The sequence below is a fragment of a genome, unplaced genomic scaffold (genome assembly GCF_019419815.1).
Source record: "Pyrus x bretschneideri cultivar Hongxiangsu unplaced genomic scaffold, Pyrus_bretschneideri_v1 Contig9, whole genome shotgun sequence".
NCBI classification, from domain to species: Eukaryota; Viridiplantae; Streptophyta; class Magnoliopsida; order Rosales; family Rosaceae; genus Pyrus; species Pyrus x bretschneideri.
Window position 1 is genome coordinate 7,452,120 of NW_025999831.1, and position 20,511 is coordinate 7,472,630.

Below are 20,511 nucleotides of genomic sequence, written 5' to 3' on the forward strand. Positions count from 1 at the left end.
AATCTTGTCTTACATGCAAGCCACCGTTGTTTTTGTTTCATACTGTTCCATTTATTAAGGTTAGATTTCTTCGTTTAGGATTTAAGGGGGTTAAAAAGGGGGAGATAATACTCTTATTACAGTTACCTTGATATTATTCACCTACAAATTATCAGTTATGGGTTAGGTTTTCAGGATAGAGCTAGAAGTGACTTAAGTTGATCTGGAGTTGGAAGGGCCACAAAAATTGGTTCATATAAAATGAGCAAATTGTTCACTATTTGTTGTATGACATCACCTATGAAGAGCCAATTAGCATTTGCAGATCAAGTTTTGAAGAAAGAGTATAACTGAAATTAGTTGTGATCTCAAACCGCTGCAGAAATTAGTTAACATAGAGAAGTTAAATCGTAGAAATTTGTTTGATTCCAAAACTATAACAGTTTGGAGGTCTTTAGTACATATATTTACAGTAAACAAGGTACAAATTGTTCTTTTGTATAGTCCTATAAGCATAAAGTATAACTATAGAGCTTCATTTGCCCTGATAGGTGATCTTAAAATGTTTTGGATTCAGAACTATCTTTTTCTTGAGATTGGGATAATTAAGGTCTTATGGAACTTAAAATGTAGAATTGAGCTGATTTTGGTTCAGCTCCGAATGTTGCGCACGTAACTAAGTTCTGTAAAATGTTTCTGGAAACGCTTATAAAAAGTTGCTTCCAATGTGTAACCTGCTAGTTATTTTGGAGCAACAGATAAATAGGAAACAGTAGGGAATCACATTGTTTATTACATGAGCGTACAAATACGCTTGTCACACACAAAATTCAAATACACGCTGACAAAGTCCAACAAAAGTAAGATACTTATTTTGTCATACCAGCACAAAGTGAAGCAAATGAGAAATGAAAAGCCAGGGTTGTATGGACCCTGAACATACCAAATCAGCAGACCCTTGAAGAAAACACGTGTGAAACAAACCTTATGTATTTCTATTACCTTTATCTCACTTAAGGTTCCACCGCATTTTCAAGTTCTGGCATACGACATCACAGGGAGACGGTGGAGAATAGACTGCAAACCAAGTCTGGATGCCGGTTAACCCAAGCGCTGCTAGAACACCCACGAAAGCCAGGAAAGTCCAGGGGCTACTGAAATGATCGTGACAGAATTGAGACATCCAGGTCTTCCACTTGGTTTTGTAGTGTTTTTCTATTTCGGCTTTGACATCGCGGTATATGTCAGTGTTAGGGACCAAGTCAGTGCCAATCTCATTAAAGAGCTGAGCCACCTCCTTATCACTCCCCAGTAAGTTGTAAAGTACACCGGCTGACCTTAGCTTCTTAACATCATCTGCATGATCAATGAGTGCATCAAGGAAGCTGATGTAAGAGGTGACCGCAAAATCATTCTGGAAATCATGACACATTTCATATGCTATCAGATTCATGAACTTAGGCCCTGTTGAGTCATCTACCGATATTGCAGGAAGACTAAGGAATCCTGCAAAGCAATGAGAAACAAAAGATATGTCCCCCAAATAGTTACTGTTACTAAGCGTAAAATGGATCCCGGCTGCATCAAGCTCTTGCACATTGCGAAAAGATTGTACAGAGTGGTCTTTAGGTCGCTTATCGGGATTTTTTGGTGGATCTTTATCTTGATTATCGGGATTTTTTTGTGTACCTAGCATTCTTGTTCGGAGAAGGTCAAGAAGATGAGCGGGCTTTTCTTCCGGATGAGCGGGCTCTTTTTCCATGGTTATTGCTACGTTTGGTTGCGTCTGTTCCGGCTTTTTTGGTTGCGTCTTTCCAGGTGCACCAATGTTCGCCTGAACGTAAGTCTCGATCGACTTCTTCAACTCCCCGCATTTGTTGCTTGAGCTCATCAACAACTCGAGGACTTGATAAGGGACTTGGTTCTCTAGCAAGAACAAGTCCTGTTGTGCAAAGGCTATCTGGTCCCTTTTGATCGACAATTCTTCCAACTTTTCATCCACAAAGGACTGTATGAATTGTAAGGTTGAACACCCATCTAAGAACAACATCCAAGCGAGGGTCTCATCATCACAGCTTTGTGTCGCTTCCTTGGCGTAACATTCCCGTAGTTCTTTGATCTTCTCCTCAACCTTCTGATGCAGAGCTTCAACTGTTTGTCTAGTGTAGTTAAGAAATCTTTTTGTCAACATAAGCTTGAATTCCTCAGCCAGCTCGCACCTTGGATTGCCATGATGGAAAGGGCCTATTGCTACGGCCCTGGGCTCGTAATACTTCTCGGAAGTATTGGAATTGCGGAGCATGAAGGGAACCCTTTGGATCTTTGGTTTTAAGCTATAATCTGGAGTTTCTGGTGCTTCCCTCACTTTTTTGAATCTTTCCTCCCTAGAGCCGTTCCTAACCTCCCCCATGGAAACTACGCTTTCTCTCAGGCTATTTTACCAAGTACCCTTCTAAACAACTCTGGCTGTTTTTGAATACTTATGTTAGTTTCTGCATTTTATAGCATATGTTTACTTTAGAATCTCAGCTTTAACAAATAATATAGGTTCTAAAGCATTTGCTCAGAGATATTTGGTTCTGAACTTTGCCGAGCAACGAGTGCAGCCAATGACTTTATCTGCATGGTGAGGACTTACATATTCTCGCACGCTACTCTGACATTTCAGACCAATAACGCAATGTCATGTGTTTTAGTTTTACCGGATGACATTACGTTATTGGCATAGGATGTTACGGTGTCAGTATACGAAGGGAAGTTTATAATGATTTGTGGAAGCTTTTACACATTACGAGGAAAAACTTTGGACTATGACTTTAACTTCATTGCAAGTTTAGCATGTGGAGCGATCACATCTGTGGAAATAACTTTGAACTATGACTTTAACTTCATTGCAAGTTTAGTATATAGAAGGATATATGTGGAAAAACCAAAGCTTTGGGAGACGAAAAAGTTGATGCTTGCAACTTTATTCTCGTACACTAGCATGTTTGGTACATACACTACAAAAGAACAGCTGGTTGCCATGTTTCTTCGACTTACCCAAGTCAAGACTCCACATGGAGAGCAATTTGTACGGAGCAAATTCACTGTGATGTAGTGTTCTGGTCTAATAAATTCACATCACATGAAAAGAAACTTACATTTCACATGATATCATTGACCTAAGACACTACAACGGTGTAAACTCGTCTTAAATAAGTCATTCTTTTTTATATAAAGCATAATCTTAATTTGCCACCAAAAAACAAGAAAAGAAAAGAAAAGAACGAGATTATATGGGAAGAGAAAATTAAAAACAACTCAAATTATAATTGTTTTTCAGTTGGTATTTTTTATTAGCACCCCACATTATGTTGAATGCACCCCACATTAAAACTTAAAGTTATGTGGCTTATGTAACCTACTATGCAAAGAAAATTTCTAAATACACTGCAAATTACTTTTAACATAATATTTATCTTCTTCAACTATCAAAACCCCTTCCACCCTCCACTCCATTGTTGAATACAATTCTAACTATTGAAATTATAAACACATTGATTGAAAAAAAAAAAAATTAAAAATTAATGAATGGAACACGATATCAATTTTTTGGAAGCTTTACATGAGGTAAAATTTCATATTTGTCATTGTTTTAATTATTCAACGACATCGGTAATTATTTAAGCCTGCTTTTGCTTTCCATACTACCCAATTTCATAGGAGGCCAACCCAGCAACGCCTTTTCTGTTCTTATTCATCTTTGGGGTTTACTTTTGCTCTGTTAGGTTCCTCCCAATTGCCATTTTTTAGCAGAAATCCTTTTTCGTTAGCAAAAGGCTTAAGGGATAGAGAAAAGGAGATTGGCCGTGATGACCCAATTAATGAAACTCAAGCTCAATAGACCGGATTGTAGAATTCTCTTTTTAAAGAATGTTAGGGTTTTAATCCTAAGTCAATTTAATTTATAAAAATTGAAAATGAGTATTATAAGATTTGAAGAATGTGGGGTGTATGTGGAAAATATTAGGTGTATGAGAATGTGGGGTGTAAGGGTATTATAAGAAAGTACGTGGGGTGTATTAAGATAATTTTTAATTGAAAAAGCAAATGTGGGGTGTATTTATGTAGGGTTTAATCAACAATACGTGGGGTGTTAATAAAATAAGCCTTTTCAGTTTGGGAATTTTACTTTTTATTTTGTGTCAATAAACATGTCTTTCACCATCCTTTTTGCACCATTCTTCATGCCTTTTCTTTCTTCCGCCAGCTACATGGCATGACATTGATGGTGAGTGAGTGATAACATGACAGTCAAGTGAAAGATAATATGATATGTTTGTAAACTCAACTCAATAATGAGAGAGCCGGATTTCATTAACATTTACACAATAAATAGAAGCAGACTAAACAGACTAGGACTAGGATTTGTCTTCTCCAGGCATGTCCTCTGTGTTGTCCTTGTTAGAATATGACTGTGGCTCATAAGAAACAATAAGAACTTATGTTGGTTTATCACTCCCTCGCAAACGAACCGTGCGACCTTGGACAGGAAGTTTGGACAGCAAGAAGGTAAAGCAAACAACAAACAGCCCCTTGGTTAGAGATTAGCCAACTTATCTATGGAGGAGACTTAACCAACCAAAATCTCCTTACGACTGACCTTCCCACAAATGTAGTGATAATCAACTTCGACATGCCGCATGCGTTATTGATAAACAGGATTTTAGGCGACAGAGATCACACCGTAACCGAGGTGGAGCAAGAGTAAGATGAAGCTCATAGAATAATGTGCGGTACCAAGAGAGGGCATCGGCAGTGTAAGCAAGTTGACGATATTCAGCTTTTGTACTCAAATGAGGAACACCTTGTTATTTCTTGGAGCTCTGGGAAATGAAGTTGTCACCAGGAAAATACAATAACCACCAATAAAGTGGCGATCATCAGGGTCACCAGCATAGTCCGCATCGACATAAGTAGTAATTGTAAGGGAACTCGGTCGATAAACAGTGCGATGAATGGGAGTGGCTTTGAGATAGCACAAAATACGTTTAACAGCAACCCAATGAGCTGTTGTGGGTTTATGCATAAATTGACAAACTTGATTAACAGCAAACACAGTGTTAGGACGAGTGAATAGGAGATGCTAGATACTGCAAGGTGCCAACAACACTACGACACTCATTGATGTCAGACAAGGGCTCGCCATCATTCAGACTTAGGTGACGACCACTGATTGCAGGAAAAGAGATCGGTTTGCATTCCAGCATCTTGGTGCGTTGAAGATGATCAATGATACAGTTTGTTTGAGTGAGATGAAGACCAGTGCTAGTACGATGAACTTCCATGCCCAAAAAGTAATGGAGGGGCCTAAGGTCCTTCATGGAAAACAATGGTCCCAACTGATGAATTAAACGAGTGATATGAGATTGCTATACCACGTAAATCAACAAGTAGATAACCACAGAGCCATCAAAGAAGGTGAACAATAATGAATCAGCATGGGACGAGATGAAGCCCAAGTTTTCTATATGTTGAGAAAAGCATTGAAACCAAGGACGAGGAGATTGTTTAAGACCATACAGAGACCGACGAAGTTGACGAAATGTGAGGGACGTTGGGGGTCAATGAAACCTTGGGCATTCTTCTGTTTCGGTATGGCTATTTTGCTTAAGCTTGATTTGAAAGGTACTTGGAGGTTTTTCAATGCTTTTTTTGACCTAGAACCCCGCTATTGGCATGGATTCTTGTCATCTCGACTGTTTCTTCCCGATCTTGTATTTTTCGGGCTTTCACTATTTTCTCATGCTTCTAATGCTAGTAGAATAGAAATTATGGCGAAGGGGACTCCTCCTTTGGTAAACATGATCAACAACTTGATACAGGATAGAGATTAGGGGGACTGATATTATTTATAATATGAAAATTATGTTGGTGAATTTCCATATCAAATATACTGTTGCTAATAGTCGTCAACCAACTATTATGAATTAGCTACTCTTCAGAAACAGAAATAAACCATCTATAATGCTGTTATATTCTTACGTCTAACCCTTAGCTCTGGTAGAAACTCTTGTGGATATAAATGGCCTTAAATATTTCTGCTTTCACTGTAATCTTGTCTTACATGCAAGCCACCGTTGTTTTTGTTTCATACTGTTCCATTTATTAAGGTTAGATTTCTTCGTTTAGGATTTAAGGGGGTTAAAAGGGGGAGATAATACTCTTATTACTGTTACCTTGATATTATTCACCTACAAATTATCAGTTATGGGTCAGGTTTTCAGGATAGAGCTAGAAGTGACTTAAGTTGATCTGGAGTTGGAAGGGCCACAAAAAGTGGTTCATATAAAATGAACGCAAATTGTTCACTGTTTGTTGTATGACATCACCTATGAAGAGCCAGTTAGGATTTGCAGATCAAGTTTTGAAGAAAGAGTATAACTGAAATTAGTTGTGATCTCAAACCGCTGCAGAAATTAGTTAACATAGAGAAGTTAAACCGTAGAAATTTGTTTGATTCCAAAACTATAACAGTTTGGATGTCTTTGTACATATATTTATAGTAAACCAGTAAACAGGATACAAATTGTTCTTTTGTATAGTCCTATAAGCATAAAGTATAACTATAGAGCTTCATTTGCCCTGATTGGTGATCTTAAAATGTTTTGGATTCAGAACTATCTTTTTCTTGAGATTGGGATAATTGAGGTCTTATGGAACTTAAAATGTAGAATTGAGCTGATTCTGGTTCAGCTCCGAATGTTGCGCACGTAACTAAGTTCTGTAAAATGTTTCTGGAAACGCTTATAAAAAGTTGCTTCCAATGTGTAACCTGCTAGTTATTTTGGAGCAACAGATAAATAGGAAACAGTAGGGAATCACATTGTTTATTACATGAGCGTACAAATACACTTGTCACACACAAAATTCAAATACACGCTGACAAAGTCCAACAAAAGTAAGATACTTATTTTGTCATACCAGCACAAAGTGAAGCAAATGAGAAATGAAAAGCCAGGGTTGTCTGGACCCTGAACATACCAAATCAGCAGACCCTTGAAGAAAACACATGTGAAAGAAACCTTATGTATTTCTATTACCTTTATCTCACTTAAGTTTCCACTGCATTTTCAAGTTCTGGCATACGACATCACAGGGAGACGGTGGAGAATAGACTGCAAACCAAGTCTGGATGCCGGTTAACCCAAGTGCTGCTAGAACACCCACGAAAGCCAGGAAAGTCCAGGGGCTACTGAAATGATCGTGACAGAATTGAGACATCCAGGTCTTCCACTTGGTTTTGTAGTGTTCTTCTATTTCGGCTTTGACATCGCCGTATATGTCAGTGTTAGGGACCAAGTCAGTGCCAATCTTATTAAAGAGCTTAGCCACCTCCTTATCACTCCCCAGTAAGTTGTAAAGTACATCAGCTGACCTTAGCTTCTTAACATCATCTGCATGATCAATGAGTGCATCAAGGAAGCTGATGTAAGAGGTGACCGCAAAATCATTCTGGAAATCATGACACATTTCATATGCTATCAGATTCATGAACTTAGGCCCTGTTGAGTCATCTACCGATATTGCAGGAAGACTAAGGAATCCTGCAAAGGAATGAGAAACAAAAGATATGTCCCCCAAATAGTTACTGTTACTACGCGTAACATGGATCCCGGCTGCATCAAGCTCTTGTACATTGCGAAAAGATTGTACAGAGTGGTCTTTAGGTCGCTTATCAGGATTTTTTGGTGGATCTTTATCTTGATTATCGGGAATTTTTTTTGTACCTAGCATTCTTGTTCGGAGAAGGTCAAGAAGATGAGCGGGCTCTTTTTCCAGATGAGCGGGCTCTTTTTCCATGGTTATTGCTACGTTTGGTTCCCTCTGTTCCGGCTTTTTTGATTGCTTCTTTCCAGGTGCACCAATGTTCGCCTGAACGTAAGTCTCGATCGACTTCTTCAACTCCCCGCATTTGTTGCTTGAGTTCATCAACAACTCGAGGACTTGATAAGGGACTTGGTTCTCTAGCAAGAACAAGTCCTGTTGTGCAAAGGCTATCTGGTCCCTTTTGATCGACAATTCTTCCAACTTTTCATCCACAAAGGACTGTATGAATTGTAAGGTTGAACACCCATCTAAGAACAACATCCAAGCGAGGGTCTCCTCATCATAGCGCTGTGTCGCTTCCTCAGTGTAACAGTCCTTTAGTTCTTTGATCTTCTCCTCAACCTTCTGATGCAGAGCTTCAACTGTTTGGCTAGTGTCCTTAAGAAATCTTTTTGTCAACATAAGCTTGAAGTCCTCTGCCAGCTCGCACCTTGGATTGCCATGATGGAAAGGGCCTAATGCTACGGCCCTCGGCTCGTAAAACTTCTGGATAGTTTTGGGATTGCGGAGCATGAAGGGAACCTTTTGGATCTTTGGTTGTGAGCTATGTTTCGGAGTTTCTGGTGCTTCCCTCACTTTTTTGAATCTTTCCTCCCTGGAATCGTTCCTAACCTCCCCCATGGAAACTACGCTTTCTCTCAGGCTATTTTACCAAGTACCCTTCTAAACAACTCTGGCTGTTTTTGAATACTTATGTTAGTTTCTGCATTTTATAGTATATGTTTAGTTTAGAATCTCAGCTTTAACAAATAATATAGGTTCTAAAGCATTTGCTCAGAGATATTTGGTTCTGAACTTTGCTGAGCAACAGGAAATGACTTTATCTGCATGGAGATGACTTACATACTACGGCACGCTACTCTGGCATTTCAGACCAATAGTGCAATGTCATGTGTGTTTTAGTTTTACTTGATGACATTGCATTATTGGCATGAGATGTTACAGTGGTAGGGTACGAAGGGAAGTTTAGAATGGTTTGTGGAAGCTTTTACACATTACGAGGAAAAACTTTGGACTATGACTTTAACTTCATTGCAAGTTTAGCATATGGAACGATCACATCTGTGGAAGTAACTTTGAACTATGACTTTAACTTCATTGCAAGTTTAGCATATGGAACGATCACATCTGTGGAAGTAACTTTGAACTATGACTTTAACTTCATTGCAAGTTTAGTACATAGAAGGATCTTATCTGTGGAAAAACTAAAGCTTTGGGAGACAAAAAAGTTGATGCTGGCAACTTTATTCTCGTACACTAGCTTGTTTGGTACAAACACTGCAAAAGAACAGCTGGTTATGCCTCGCCATGTTTCTTCGACTTACCTAACTCAGTCGCCACATGGATAGCAATTGTAGGGAACAGGTTCACCGCGACGCATTGTTCCATTCTAATAATTTCATTTCATATAGAGAAAAACTAACATGTCACATGATATTACAAGTCTGAGACACTACAATGGTTGTAAACCTGTCACATATAAGCCATCTCTTTCACATGAAGCATAATCTTAATTTGCCACAAGAAAAAGAAAAGAATGGGATTACATGGCTAGAAAAAAAATTAAAAACTACTCAAATTATAATTGTTTTTCAGTTTGGGATTTGACTTTTTATTTTGTGTCAATAAACATGGCCTTCACCATCCTCCTTGCACCATTCTTCATTCCTTTTCTTTCTTCCTCTCTGTAGAGTTGATTTTCTAGCAGCTACATGGCATGACATTGACGGTGAGTGAGTAATAACATGACAATTAAGAACCCCTTATAACCATTTCATTTTTAGCCTAAAAAACAATTTTAATTTTCTGAATGATGTCGAGCAAAATAAAAAGAACAAAATAGAATGATTATCAAAGGAGCTCTTAGCTGCCACGTTACTCACTCACCAACAATGTCATGCCTTATATACAACTGCTAGCAAATCGGCTAATGTAATGAGTTACCACTAAGTTTGGAAAAGAAGAATTGGGACATGGGATCTTGTTGTGCTTGTAGAAACTCTTGTGGTAAATCATTTCAGTTTTTAAATATATGACGCTGTAATCTTGTTGTGCTTACATGCAAGCTAGCTGAAAATAATACAAACAAAAATAACATGAATAATTTTGTCATAAAAAAATAAATTAACAAAATAGTAGAAGCAGTTTCTTCCCACTACCTTGCAAGAAGAACACGCGTAAGAGCACTTCCAGCGTTGGCTGGTGCTCAGGGGAAGGTGGACCAAACAGGGCTCCATAGCCCGACAGAAGGTGGACCTGACGCAGGGCTGGCGTCAGTGACAATTTTAAATTTTTTTCTATCAGGCGCGTGGGGGCGCGTCAGCAGACAAGTTTTAGACCCCAGGGGCCCGCGGAGCAGTCGGCCTCAGTTACCGTTGGGAAGCCACGTGGCTTCCCACAATGCGTTTGATCTCAACAGCTCTTTAAAATGGGCCATTCGATATGCAACGGTAATATAAAAAAAAATTCTGATTTAATATTAACCGTTTGATCTGAGATCGACGGTTGATATTAATCTGCTTTATAAATAAAAAAATAAAAGAAAAAATAGTTTTAGAATTAAGAAAAGTTACCGTTGTGATACGTGGCACAATCTAGAGTGTTGGAATTCAAATTTTTTTTATATCCAACGGCAGAGATTAATTAGTTGAATTCAAATTTTTTTCTATAAATACATTCTCATTATCATTTACCTTACACCACAATTTCATATTTTCTCAACTACTTTCAATCACATTCCTTTCTTTCTCTCAAAGTTTCAATCCATTTTTTTTCAACAAAATGACTGATTATGCAGGTACGAATTGGTCGCTTCTTAAAGATGTTGTGTTGTGTACTAGCTGGGTTGAAGTTACTCATAGTTCACTTACGGGTAATGAGATGCAATTGCAAGAAATGTTGAGTCTTATTCATACCAATTATCTTGAGAAAATTGATGGGAAAAGAACCAAAGAATCGATGTCCAGTCTTTGGAAATTACTTAGCCAATCGTTTAGTATATGGAGAGACGCCTTGGCACAAACTAGTATTAATATTCGATGTGGGGAAAATTACTCGGATCAGGTAACAATATATTATTTATTTGTTTGTACTATACCCAAATTGACATTATAATTATTTGTTTGCATTATTTATTTGTTACCTACTTACATTATAATTATTTGTTTGTATTATTTATTTGTTACCTATTTTCATTATAATTATTTCTACTCCCGCATTGTGTAGGAACATCAAGCACAAGCTTGGAATGGTGCCAAAACCAAAAGCAAAAATAAATCATTCAACCGGTGGGAATGTTGGAATATTGTCAAAGATTGTCCTAAATTTAGAGTTGTGTCTGCCGGTCCAGAAGTTTTCATGAACAACACCCCTCTACACTCTACACCCAATCATGGCTCGTATGTTCATGAATTCATGCAAATCCTATGCAAGTGAGATTCTTTCTCTTCTTGCCTTTAAGTTTTTGTGCTATTTTTTTATGAAACAGTATGATTACTGGATGCTTTTGTTACTTGTATGTACAACTGTCCTATTTTCTAGATTATCACATATTAATGGATGCCTTTTTTTATTTTTATTGCACAGTTACTTTAAATCAACCTTTGATTTTATACTAGAATGGTTAGAGAGAATTTATTGTTTTCGTTTATTTTCTTCTATGTGATCTCAAAACTACACAGCACTTTTGTTGATCTTTTTGTTTGACCTGATTCATCTGTGCAGGATACGGAAATAATGATTTTAAGTTCAAATTTTCCAAGATTCTAGAGATAATCAGAATGACCCTTTGCAGTTTATTTTTTGGTTTTAGCATGTGACAGTAAGAATTGTTATTCTTATTGATTTTTTTAATTAATGTTGATAATTTTTGTGTAGAAAAGGTGGAAGTCTCTCCTGCGTCAAGGGAGGAGGATATTTGTTGTTGGTGATCTTATGCTCAACCAGATTTTGAGAAGAACCAGATTTTAAATTAAGTGAACTTACAGTTTTATTAGTAGGAAAGCTCTATACATTATATTGTCTTTTGTAATACTTCGGTGGTGGATAAATTTCAAATTTATGAAGCAATATTGTTTCAATTGAGGTCAATATCTTGCTATCTGGATGAATTATGTAGGTCGTGCTTTCAAATTAAAAATACATTATATATGTCATCAAACATATTTCAGGACATGTATTGAACGGTTTATGACACGCTTTGTGTGTCATTGCTAATATTCAATGACATTGCAAATGGTTTCAGTGCTATAGTACATGATGCTATATAGAAATAGATGACATTTTTTTAAATCAATCATACTTGTTAGGTGACCATGACACTCATTCCTCTGTTTATGACACATTATCCGCATCTCAAATTGAAATAGATGACATACTTTTTTAAATCAATGACACTTGTTAGGTGTATGTAGAAGCTACACATGACACTGTGCATATGTCATGTTTAGTATACCTTGATGCTCATTTCTCTGTATATGACACTTAATCCGCGTCTTAAATGGTTATAGATGACACAAGTTCTTAATTCAATGATGCTTGTTAGGCGTCCTTAGGAGTAATACATGACACTTTTTCAACGTCATAAAAAGTATCTTTAATGACATCCACAAAGATGACGCTAAATCCTTGCGTCATTAAACTTTTAACATGACCCATAAATTGTGTCATGTATGTTAAAATTTGTAGTAGTGCAAGTACCCTTCTAAACAACTCTGGCTGTTTTTGAATACTTATGTTAGTTTCTGCATTTTATAGTATATGTTTACTTTAGAATCTCAGCTTTAACAAATAATATAGGTTCTAAAGCATTTGCTCAGAGATATTTGGTTCTGAACTTTGCTGAGCAACAGGTAATGACTTTATCTACATGGAGAGGACTTACATACTATGGCACGCTACTCTGGCATTTCAGACCAATAGCGCAATGTCATGTGTTTTAATTTTACTTGATGACATTGCATTATTGGCATGAGATGTTACGGTGGCAATGTACGAAGGGAAGTTTAAAATGGTTTGTGGAAGCTTTTACACATTAAGGCCAGTTAGCATTTGTAGATCAAGTTTGGAAGAGAGATTGTAATTGAAATTAGTTATGATCTCAAACCGCTATGGAATTTAGTTGAATTGATTCTGGTTCAACTCCGAATGGTGCGCACGTACGTAATTAAGTTTTGTAAAATGTTTATGGAAATGCTTATAAAAAGTTGCTTCCACAAAATTAAGATATGAACAAACGATATTATCTACATTAAGAAAGAAGGTGTGGACCTAGCCTCACTATAACAACCCGTCCCCAATAATTATGATCTTTATAATTTTAATAAGTGAATTTACAAGAATGCCCTTCGAGGCAAAGTGTTGACCTTTGTTGACCGTCGTGTTGTGTCACGTAAGGTTCATTTTCTTCGCATATCTTCATAGTACTCATCGCTATGGACGCATGGGCGCAAAGGGAGCACAATTTGAAGTTATAACGAGAGAGTTATTAACGTTTAAAATTAGGGAAATTATTGTAAATTTGGCCTTCATTAGAAGGCTCCAGATTTCTAGAGCAAATATAGGTCAAGCCACGTGTGTGGCTGGGATGGAAGGAAGAAAGTAAGGGATGGCTGGGATAAGAAGAAGATGAGAGAAAGGAGGAAAGGGAATGACCAATTAGAAAGAGGAACAAGGAGAGAATGGAGGAAAACAAAAAAACATAAAAATAAAAAATAAAAAATAAAAAAAAACCACCCTTTCTTCTTGGACCCGTGCCCATGGCACCCAAACCGTTCGGCCGGGGCGATTCATGCCAAATTAACTGTTAGGAAATACTCTATGACCTTCCCTCTATCAATTACAAACCAAAATTTATGGAGTTTGGCTTTGAATTGATGAAAACCACACCCATGGGCGCGACGAAACCGTGTCTTCAATCCTCCAAATCTGAAATGATTTTATCCAATTACCTCCACCAAAATACTTCCCAAGATGGTTGGAACAAAGCCCAAACAAGTTTTGGAGCATCGGGTTCGATTTGAGGACGAATTGGAGAACACCCACATACAGGGTTCCGACGGGTTTGTGGTGCTTTGAGGTGTTTCCCGGCCAAATTGGCCTTAGTCATAGGTATGAAAGTCGCTCCACTCATTGAGATCTTCATTTTTGTGAAATTTGAGTTTTTTTAGAAATAGTTGGATTTTCCGTGCGGGTCGGAATGGCCGACCACCGCTGGCGGCGGCGCATGCGGTGGCGCATGACCAGTGGTCCGCCAATGTCATTTTACGTTAAATCAATATCTTGATTTTAGATTTGATGTCCATATGTTCTGACTCTATTATGTGAACCTAGTTTGATTAAGGTGCATTAATGGGTAAAAATATGAAATGATGATCCGACCGTGGGATCGTCACCAAACTTTAATATGTTATAGTACATAATATTTGAGAATCATAGGGACTAATGGATCGGGAATCCGATATACGGATCTTCCCGAATTGGAATTGTAAGTTAATAAAATAAAACGTTAACCGCTAATCAGTTTTGGAAATTAGCGGAGATCCGATCGTTCGATCGAAATGAAATTTTAGTATGTTATTCTAGAAACATAATGTGGATCTTTGGAAGTTGCGGATTGGAAATTTGATATGCGGATCTTCCGGATCGAGTTATACAGGGTTGTGGACCCTACCGTTGATCTTTGATCGACGGTTGACTTGTGGTCAATGAGTCTCAAACTATTTTAGAATATCCTTGAGGGTGTGCGTTATGCGAATTATTTATTCTATTGATAAGAGTTTTGAGATGTGATTCCATAATTGTTATAGGCGCCAATCGTTCGGGACGCTTCGATGTGCGTGCTAGTGAATTATAGTGTGGACTCTACGTGAGTGGATCTTTTCCTTCTTATCATATGTATATAATTGATAGTTCCGCAAACGTTTCTAAATTGATTTATGTATGTCGCATGCAAATAATTAATGTGAACTACGAATGACTTGATCCCTGTTTAGGGTACGTAGGCAGTTTAACGAGACGTTGAATGCTTCCATATAATAAATGAGACTAAATAATTGGGACAATAGCCTTGTTGGGGAATTGAGCAATGTGAGGGAGATCGGTGAAAAATGTGAGATTTAACCTTATGTTTTGGTGGTGAAATGTTGGTTATAAATCAATGTTTGAAGAATCGAGAAATTGAAGTAAGGAAACGTAAGTAATGATAGTTAATTAAACTAGTGTCTAGTTGAGCTTATCACCGATAATTATTCCCAAAACTAAGTAGTTTAGAAGTGGGGCGTTACAGATTAAGCATTTCACGCTATGTTATATTATATATATTTGGAAGCACTATGAAATGTTTGGGTTTAGATTGTATCATGGCATATTCATACGTATATTACCTGAATCTAATTATTATGAATGCTTTGAAGTGCCAAACGACGTTGTGGACACTCAGGTAAGATTCAGGTAAGTACACTTTGATGATAATGATGGTAGTGAGTACGATTGTGTTAAGATATGTTAGAGCTCATAAACCTGCACCTTGGTGTTAGTGCTCCCGCCCGTGGTCAAGGCTTAGCCTTCACGTGATCACTCACCTTCCGTACCACACGCTCACCTTAGATCCAAGGTAGGTGCCAGCCTGTCGTACAGACCACATTAGGTGGTTCCGACTCGTGTGCAGGAATTGATTGATGAGCTATATGTGCTAGCAATGGTTGATGAGATATGTGTGTAAACACGAAAAATTCCTGAAACAAGAGACAAGAATACGTGTACAAAATATATTTTTTTGTATTAATGATTTTGGGGTTACAATCTCTTTGCAATTTGGTCCTCTGATTCTATCTTCGTAGGGTGTGGGTTTGTGGATGAGTTGTTGATCCAAAGGGCCGTCGGGGCTTGATCTAAGGATGAACAGTTGATGAATGGATCTTCAAGGGGCGTTGGGCTTGATCTTGAAGAATGGGTGTATGAGTTTGTTGAGGTTGTTGATCCAAAAGGGCCGTTGGGGCTTGATCTTAGGATGAACGGATGATGAGCGATGAACACTTTCTTCAAGGGCCGTCGGGGCTTGATCTTGAGTTGGTGGGAGTTCTTCAAGGGCCGTTGGGGCTTGATCTTGAATTGGTTGGAGTTCTTCAAGGGCCGTCGGGGCTTGATCTTGAAGGTTGATGGATGAGCGGATCTTCAAGGGCTTCTGGGCTTAATCTTGAAGGTTGATTGGATGTGTGGATTTGTTGAGGTTGTTGATCCAAAGGGCCGTCAGGGCTTGATCTAAGGATGAACGGATGATGAATGAATCTTCAAGGGCCGTTGGGGTTTGATCTTGAAGGATGAACGGATGATGAACGATGAACGAAGAGTACTTTCTTGATTCTTCGGGATTTGCTTGAGAGCTTTTAGAGTTTCAAGGCTTCTTCCTTTCTTCCTTTCTTTCTTTCTTCCTTCTTTTTTTTTTCTTCCTTCCAAAATGAATGCCTTGGCCTCCTATTTATAGAATTCCAAAACTTGATTTTTGGATTTAAATAATCAGATGAAATAAATCATTTCTGCAAGGTATTGACACGTGTCATATTTGATGACTTTTCCAATTTATTTCGATTTTTCGTTGAATCACACGCTACATGTAAAATTTATGTGACACGTGAACGTTGAAATTTTAATTATTGGTCAACATTCATTTCATCGAAATTTTGATGTCTACAATGTGATGAGATATGGATAAGTCGTACTGGTCACTATAGGTGACTCTGACTTATATGTGCTAGCAATGATTGATGAGATATGTGATGAGATATGGATAAGTCGTACATGTCACTATAGGTGATTCTGACTTATATGCTAGCATTGATTGATGAGATATTGATTTCGCCGTACAGGTCACGTGAGGTGACTCCAGCTAACATGTCGATGAGATATATATGTTTATTGAGATCTATGGCATGATATTCATGTGGACTTTGTTATGCCGTGTATGGGATTGAGATATGTATTCTATTTTCTGGGAAATTATACAGGTGTTATGGCGAGGGGCTACTGCCTTTGGTAATTGAAATTGGTTTTAAAAGTTTTGTTTCACTCACTCACATTTTCTATTTTTGTACCCCTCCAGGTTCTAACAACAGAGTTCCGTATCGACGAGGATTCGTGGCACTTTTTAGTACAGATGTCTTCTTATGATGGTATAATAATGATCTTATCTTACTGTACTATACTTATGCTCTGTATCACGCGTGAAATGGGTCCAGACCCGCTCACCGCGCACTCGTGTACTTAACCACTTTTAGATTTTCATTTATTTACATTTATTACATAATCACACTCATGGCTTCATCACCTTCCAGGTGTCGGCCAAAATTCCAACTGCACATGGACAGAGTCTGCAACAAAATTAAGACACTTATTTTGTCATACCAGCACACGGTAAAACAAATGAGAAATGAAAAGCTAGGGTTGTATGGACCTTGAACATACCACATCACCAGACCCTTGCAGAAAACATATGTGAAAGAAACCATATGTATTTGTATTACCTTTATCTCACTTTTGGTTCCATCGTATTTTCAAGTTCTGGCATATGACATCACAGGGAGATTGTGAAGGCTAAACCAAGTTTGGATGCTAGTTAAGCAAGCCAGGAAAGTCCAGGGGCCACTGAAATGATGGTAAAAGAATCGAGATATTCAGGTCTTCCACTTCGATTCGTAGTGATTTAGCATGTCAGCTGTGATATATGTCAGTTTTAGGAACCAAGTCAGTGTTAATCTCTTTAAAGAGATAAGCCACCTCCTTATCAGTGCCCACCGACTGACCTAAGCTTCTTTACATCTTCTTCATGATCAATGAGTGCACCAAGGAAGCTGATGTAAGAGGTGACGTCAAAATCATTGTGGAAACCGGGACATATTTCATATGCTATTTGAGTCGATATTATAATATATATATATATATATATATATATATATATATTTTACTCTAATCTTAGTAATAATTTATTAGTTATTATGTGTGAATTTTGATACTTTGAATTATCTTTAATATTAGAAAGCCAGAAGAAGAGTTTGGTTTCTTAAAGCTTCACAAAAAATAATTGGACTATAAAGCCCCTCAAACAAAAAAAGCCATAACTAGCTGAAAATAATACAAACAAAATAACAGGGATAATTTTGTCATAAAAAAATAAATTAACAAAATAGTAGAAGCAGTTTCTTCCCACTACCTTGCGAGAAGAACACGCGTAATGGAAGGAAACTGCAGTTTTCTTCCAACCGTACCAGCAACCGCACTAGCAGAAATACAAAGGAGTTTTCTTCCCACTAATTCACTCAGAACCAGCCGCACCAGCAACTTTCATGTAAGCTTCGATCTTCCTCTCACTCTGTCTCAGTTACCCATTTGTTGTTCATCTGGATCCTGCTTTGATTAAGCTATTTGTGACTGAAACTGTCGCCTTCATTGCCATCTTCTCCAGGTACCCAACTTCCTAGGGTTCATTTATGGGTTTTTTTTTTTCTGTCATTAATTTGGAATGGTGACTATCTTACGCAATGGGTGAGATTGGGCATCTACAGAGCCACGTAAAATCCCCAAGTCCAGTTCTGATTTTTCACTCTTTTCATTTTCTTTGTTCCTTGCAGATTCGTGAAAATGATTGGGACTACAGTGTCGAAGCTTTGAAAATTTCCTCATTAGTTGCTTGGACTTTTGATTAGCATATATTTCGATTCTCACTTTTCTCGGAGATTACATCTACTTCAAGTCCCATGTCCCTCTTCATAAGATCCCAGTACGTTTCTTTTCACCTCCATTTCTCCATTACCCTTTCGAATTTCTCCTTTTTTTTTTTTTTTTTTTTTTTTTTTCTGATTTTGTTCTTGGGGTTTGATTCTTTAGTTTGATTTTACTGCTGGATTTTTTGTTCTTTTGGGTTTAGTCTCACCTTTTTATAAAACCCAATTGTATGATAGTTCCTATGTTTGTGCATAGTTTTGTATTTCGACTGTATTATGATATGGGTTTTTTTTCTAATTTGCTCAATTGTGAGTTGAGGTTCTGCATGTGCAGCTTCTTATGTATGTACCCTTTTTTAGCTGTAAAGCTACATGATTAATCAATTTTAGGTCTGTTGATAAGCAGGTTTCTGCTTATTTTTGTTTTCTTATTGATAATTGGGTTTACATTTGAAATACTGTGTATGTTTACATTGAAATATTGTGTATGTAGATTGGTATGAATTAGTGGCCATACTATTTCAGTGTTTGTTGGGGATGAGAGTGGAATCATAAACCGAATAGCAGGAGTTTTCGCCACGAGAGGTTACAATATCGAGTCTCTTGCTGTTGGTTTGAACAAGGACAAGGCTCTCTTTACCATAGTTGTGTCTGGGACTGAAAAGGTGTTGAGGCAGGTTGTTGAATAGCTCAACAAGTTGGTGAATGTGATAAAGGTTAGTGGACGTCTTTAGTATTTCGTGTAAAACCTTTTGGTAGTTTCTGCATTATCTTCACTTATAATTCTGCTTTTATCAGGTCGAAGACATCTCAAGGGAGCCACAAGTAGAACGTGAACTGATGCTTATCAAACTTAATGCATATCCAAGTATCTGTGCAGAGGTAAAATTTTCGATCATCCAACCAATATTTGGATAATCGTTCTAATATGTTTAAATGATCCACCCCTAAGAATAATCATCAGTAATATGTGGTTTTAATTCATCTGTATAATCATGTATAGCTAATTTTAAAATGTAATTTTCGCCAGTTATACATCATGTTGCATTCTATTGTATATCTGTGTTTTCGGCCCTCTATTGCGTGTGTACTAGGCTGTTGTTGTGCTCTGCATTGGTTATGTATTGTAGGCTTTGCTGGTGTGATGACCTTGGATTTATATTTGTCATTCTTAATTTGGTTAGATGGTAGACAATCGCACAACATGTTTAATATTTACTTTGAATGCCAAATGCAAACCTAAAAGCCTTTATCATCCCAAATGTACGAAATATTTAAGTCTGTTTAAATATGCCTCCAAAATTTTGTTCTTTCTTATTTTATTGTGTTTTTTTTTTTTTTTCTCAGTTCTGGATTTCAACATATCAAGTATGGAGAGAATTCATAGAAGCAATATGTCAGAGGTTTTTACCTTATTTGCATTATTCCTCTTCTGTATAGATGATTTATTTTTTCTTCTTTTCAAAAATAAAATAAAATAAAATTCATTCTCTTTGGCAATTTCTCAATGTAGGTCGACAATGAAGAAGTTCACTTCAGACAAACAAATGTTCACAATTCTCAGCAGCCAGACCAAAGGTATCGTAGGAGCAATCAACAAAGACAAAGACGACAATCTATGAACTCATCACAGCGGGCTCGAATTTCAATGCGACAATGTGCCAATTATCAAACCCGATTGAACTCAGTAAATATAGTACAAAATGAAACGGAAGTAAACCAAGAAGACATAGGACATCAGCGGGTAAATATGATTTCTACTTTTTTTGTCTCTAATAATTATATATTTGTAAATCCATACATTGTATGAATATTTTTGTGCGAACTATTAAGACACATCCATTAAGATTGAACGAATAGTGATTTTAGGTTGGAGTTTGTACATTTCTATGTCGAATGTAATATGCGTTTGTTGATATCTTTTACAATGCGTTTGTTGATATCT

At 37.3% G+C, this 20,511-nt stretch overlaps 2 protein-coding genes and 1 long non-coding RNA gene across 4 annotated transcripts; 1 reads left to right on the forward strand and 2 right to left on the reverse strand.

Moving 5' to 3' along the window:
• Positions 1–751: 751 nt before the first annotated feature.
• On the reverse strand, positions 752–2,523 carry LOC108865448 (UPF0481 protein At3g47200-like). The gene has a single exon (XM_048576562.1). It carries the CDS (start codon positions 2,387–2,389, stop codon positions 989–991), a length of 1,401 nt encoding a protein of 466 aa, XP_048432519.1. The 5' UTR covers positions 2,390–2,523; the 3' UTR covers positions 752–988.
• Positions 2,524–6,823: 4,300 nt separating this feature from the next.
• LOC103933978 (UPF0481 protein At3g47200-like) lies at positions 6,824–8,573 on the reverse strand. Its single transcript, XM_018644162.2, has one exon. The coding sequence runs from the start codon at positions 8,470–8,472 to the stop codon at positions 7,072–7,074; it is 1,401 nt and encodes a 466-aa protein (XP_018499678.2). The 5' UTR covers positions 8,473–8,573; the 3' UTR covers positions 6,824–7,071.
• Positions 8,574–17,968: 9,395 nt separating this feature from the next.
• Positions 17,969–19,508, forward strand: LOC103933982. Of its 2 annotated transcripts, XR_007255427.1 has the most exons (4): positions 17,969–18,190; positions 18,308–18,622; positions 19,092–19,282; positions 19,365–19,508. It is a non-coding gene; the product is annotated as an uncharacterized LOC103933982 (long non-coding RNA). The 2 variants fall into 2 exon arrangements; XR_665206.3 differs by having other exon boundaries at positions 17,969–18,622.
• Positions 19,509–20,511: the final 1,003 nt, after the last annotated feature.

Bases quoted from the DNA above. Each gene is read 5' to 3' on its own strand.
- LOC108865448 (XM_048576562.1), bottom strand. From the start codon at position 2,389: ATGGGGGAGGTTAGGAACGGCTCTAGGGAGGAAAGATTCAAAAAAGTG.
- LOC103933978 (XM_018644162.2), bottom strand. From the start codon at position 8,472: ATGGGGGAGGTTAGGAACGATTCCAGGGAGGAAAGATTCAAAAAAGTG.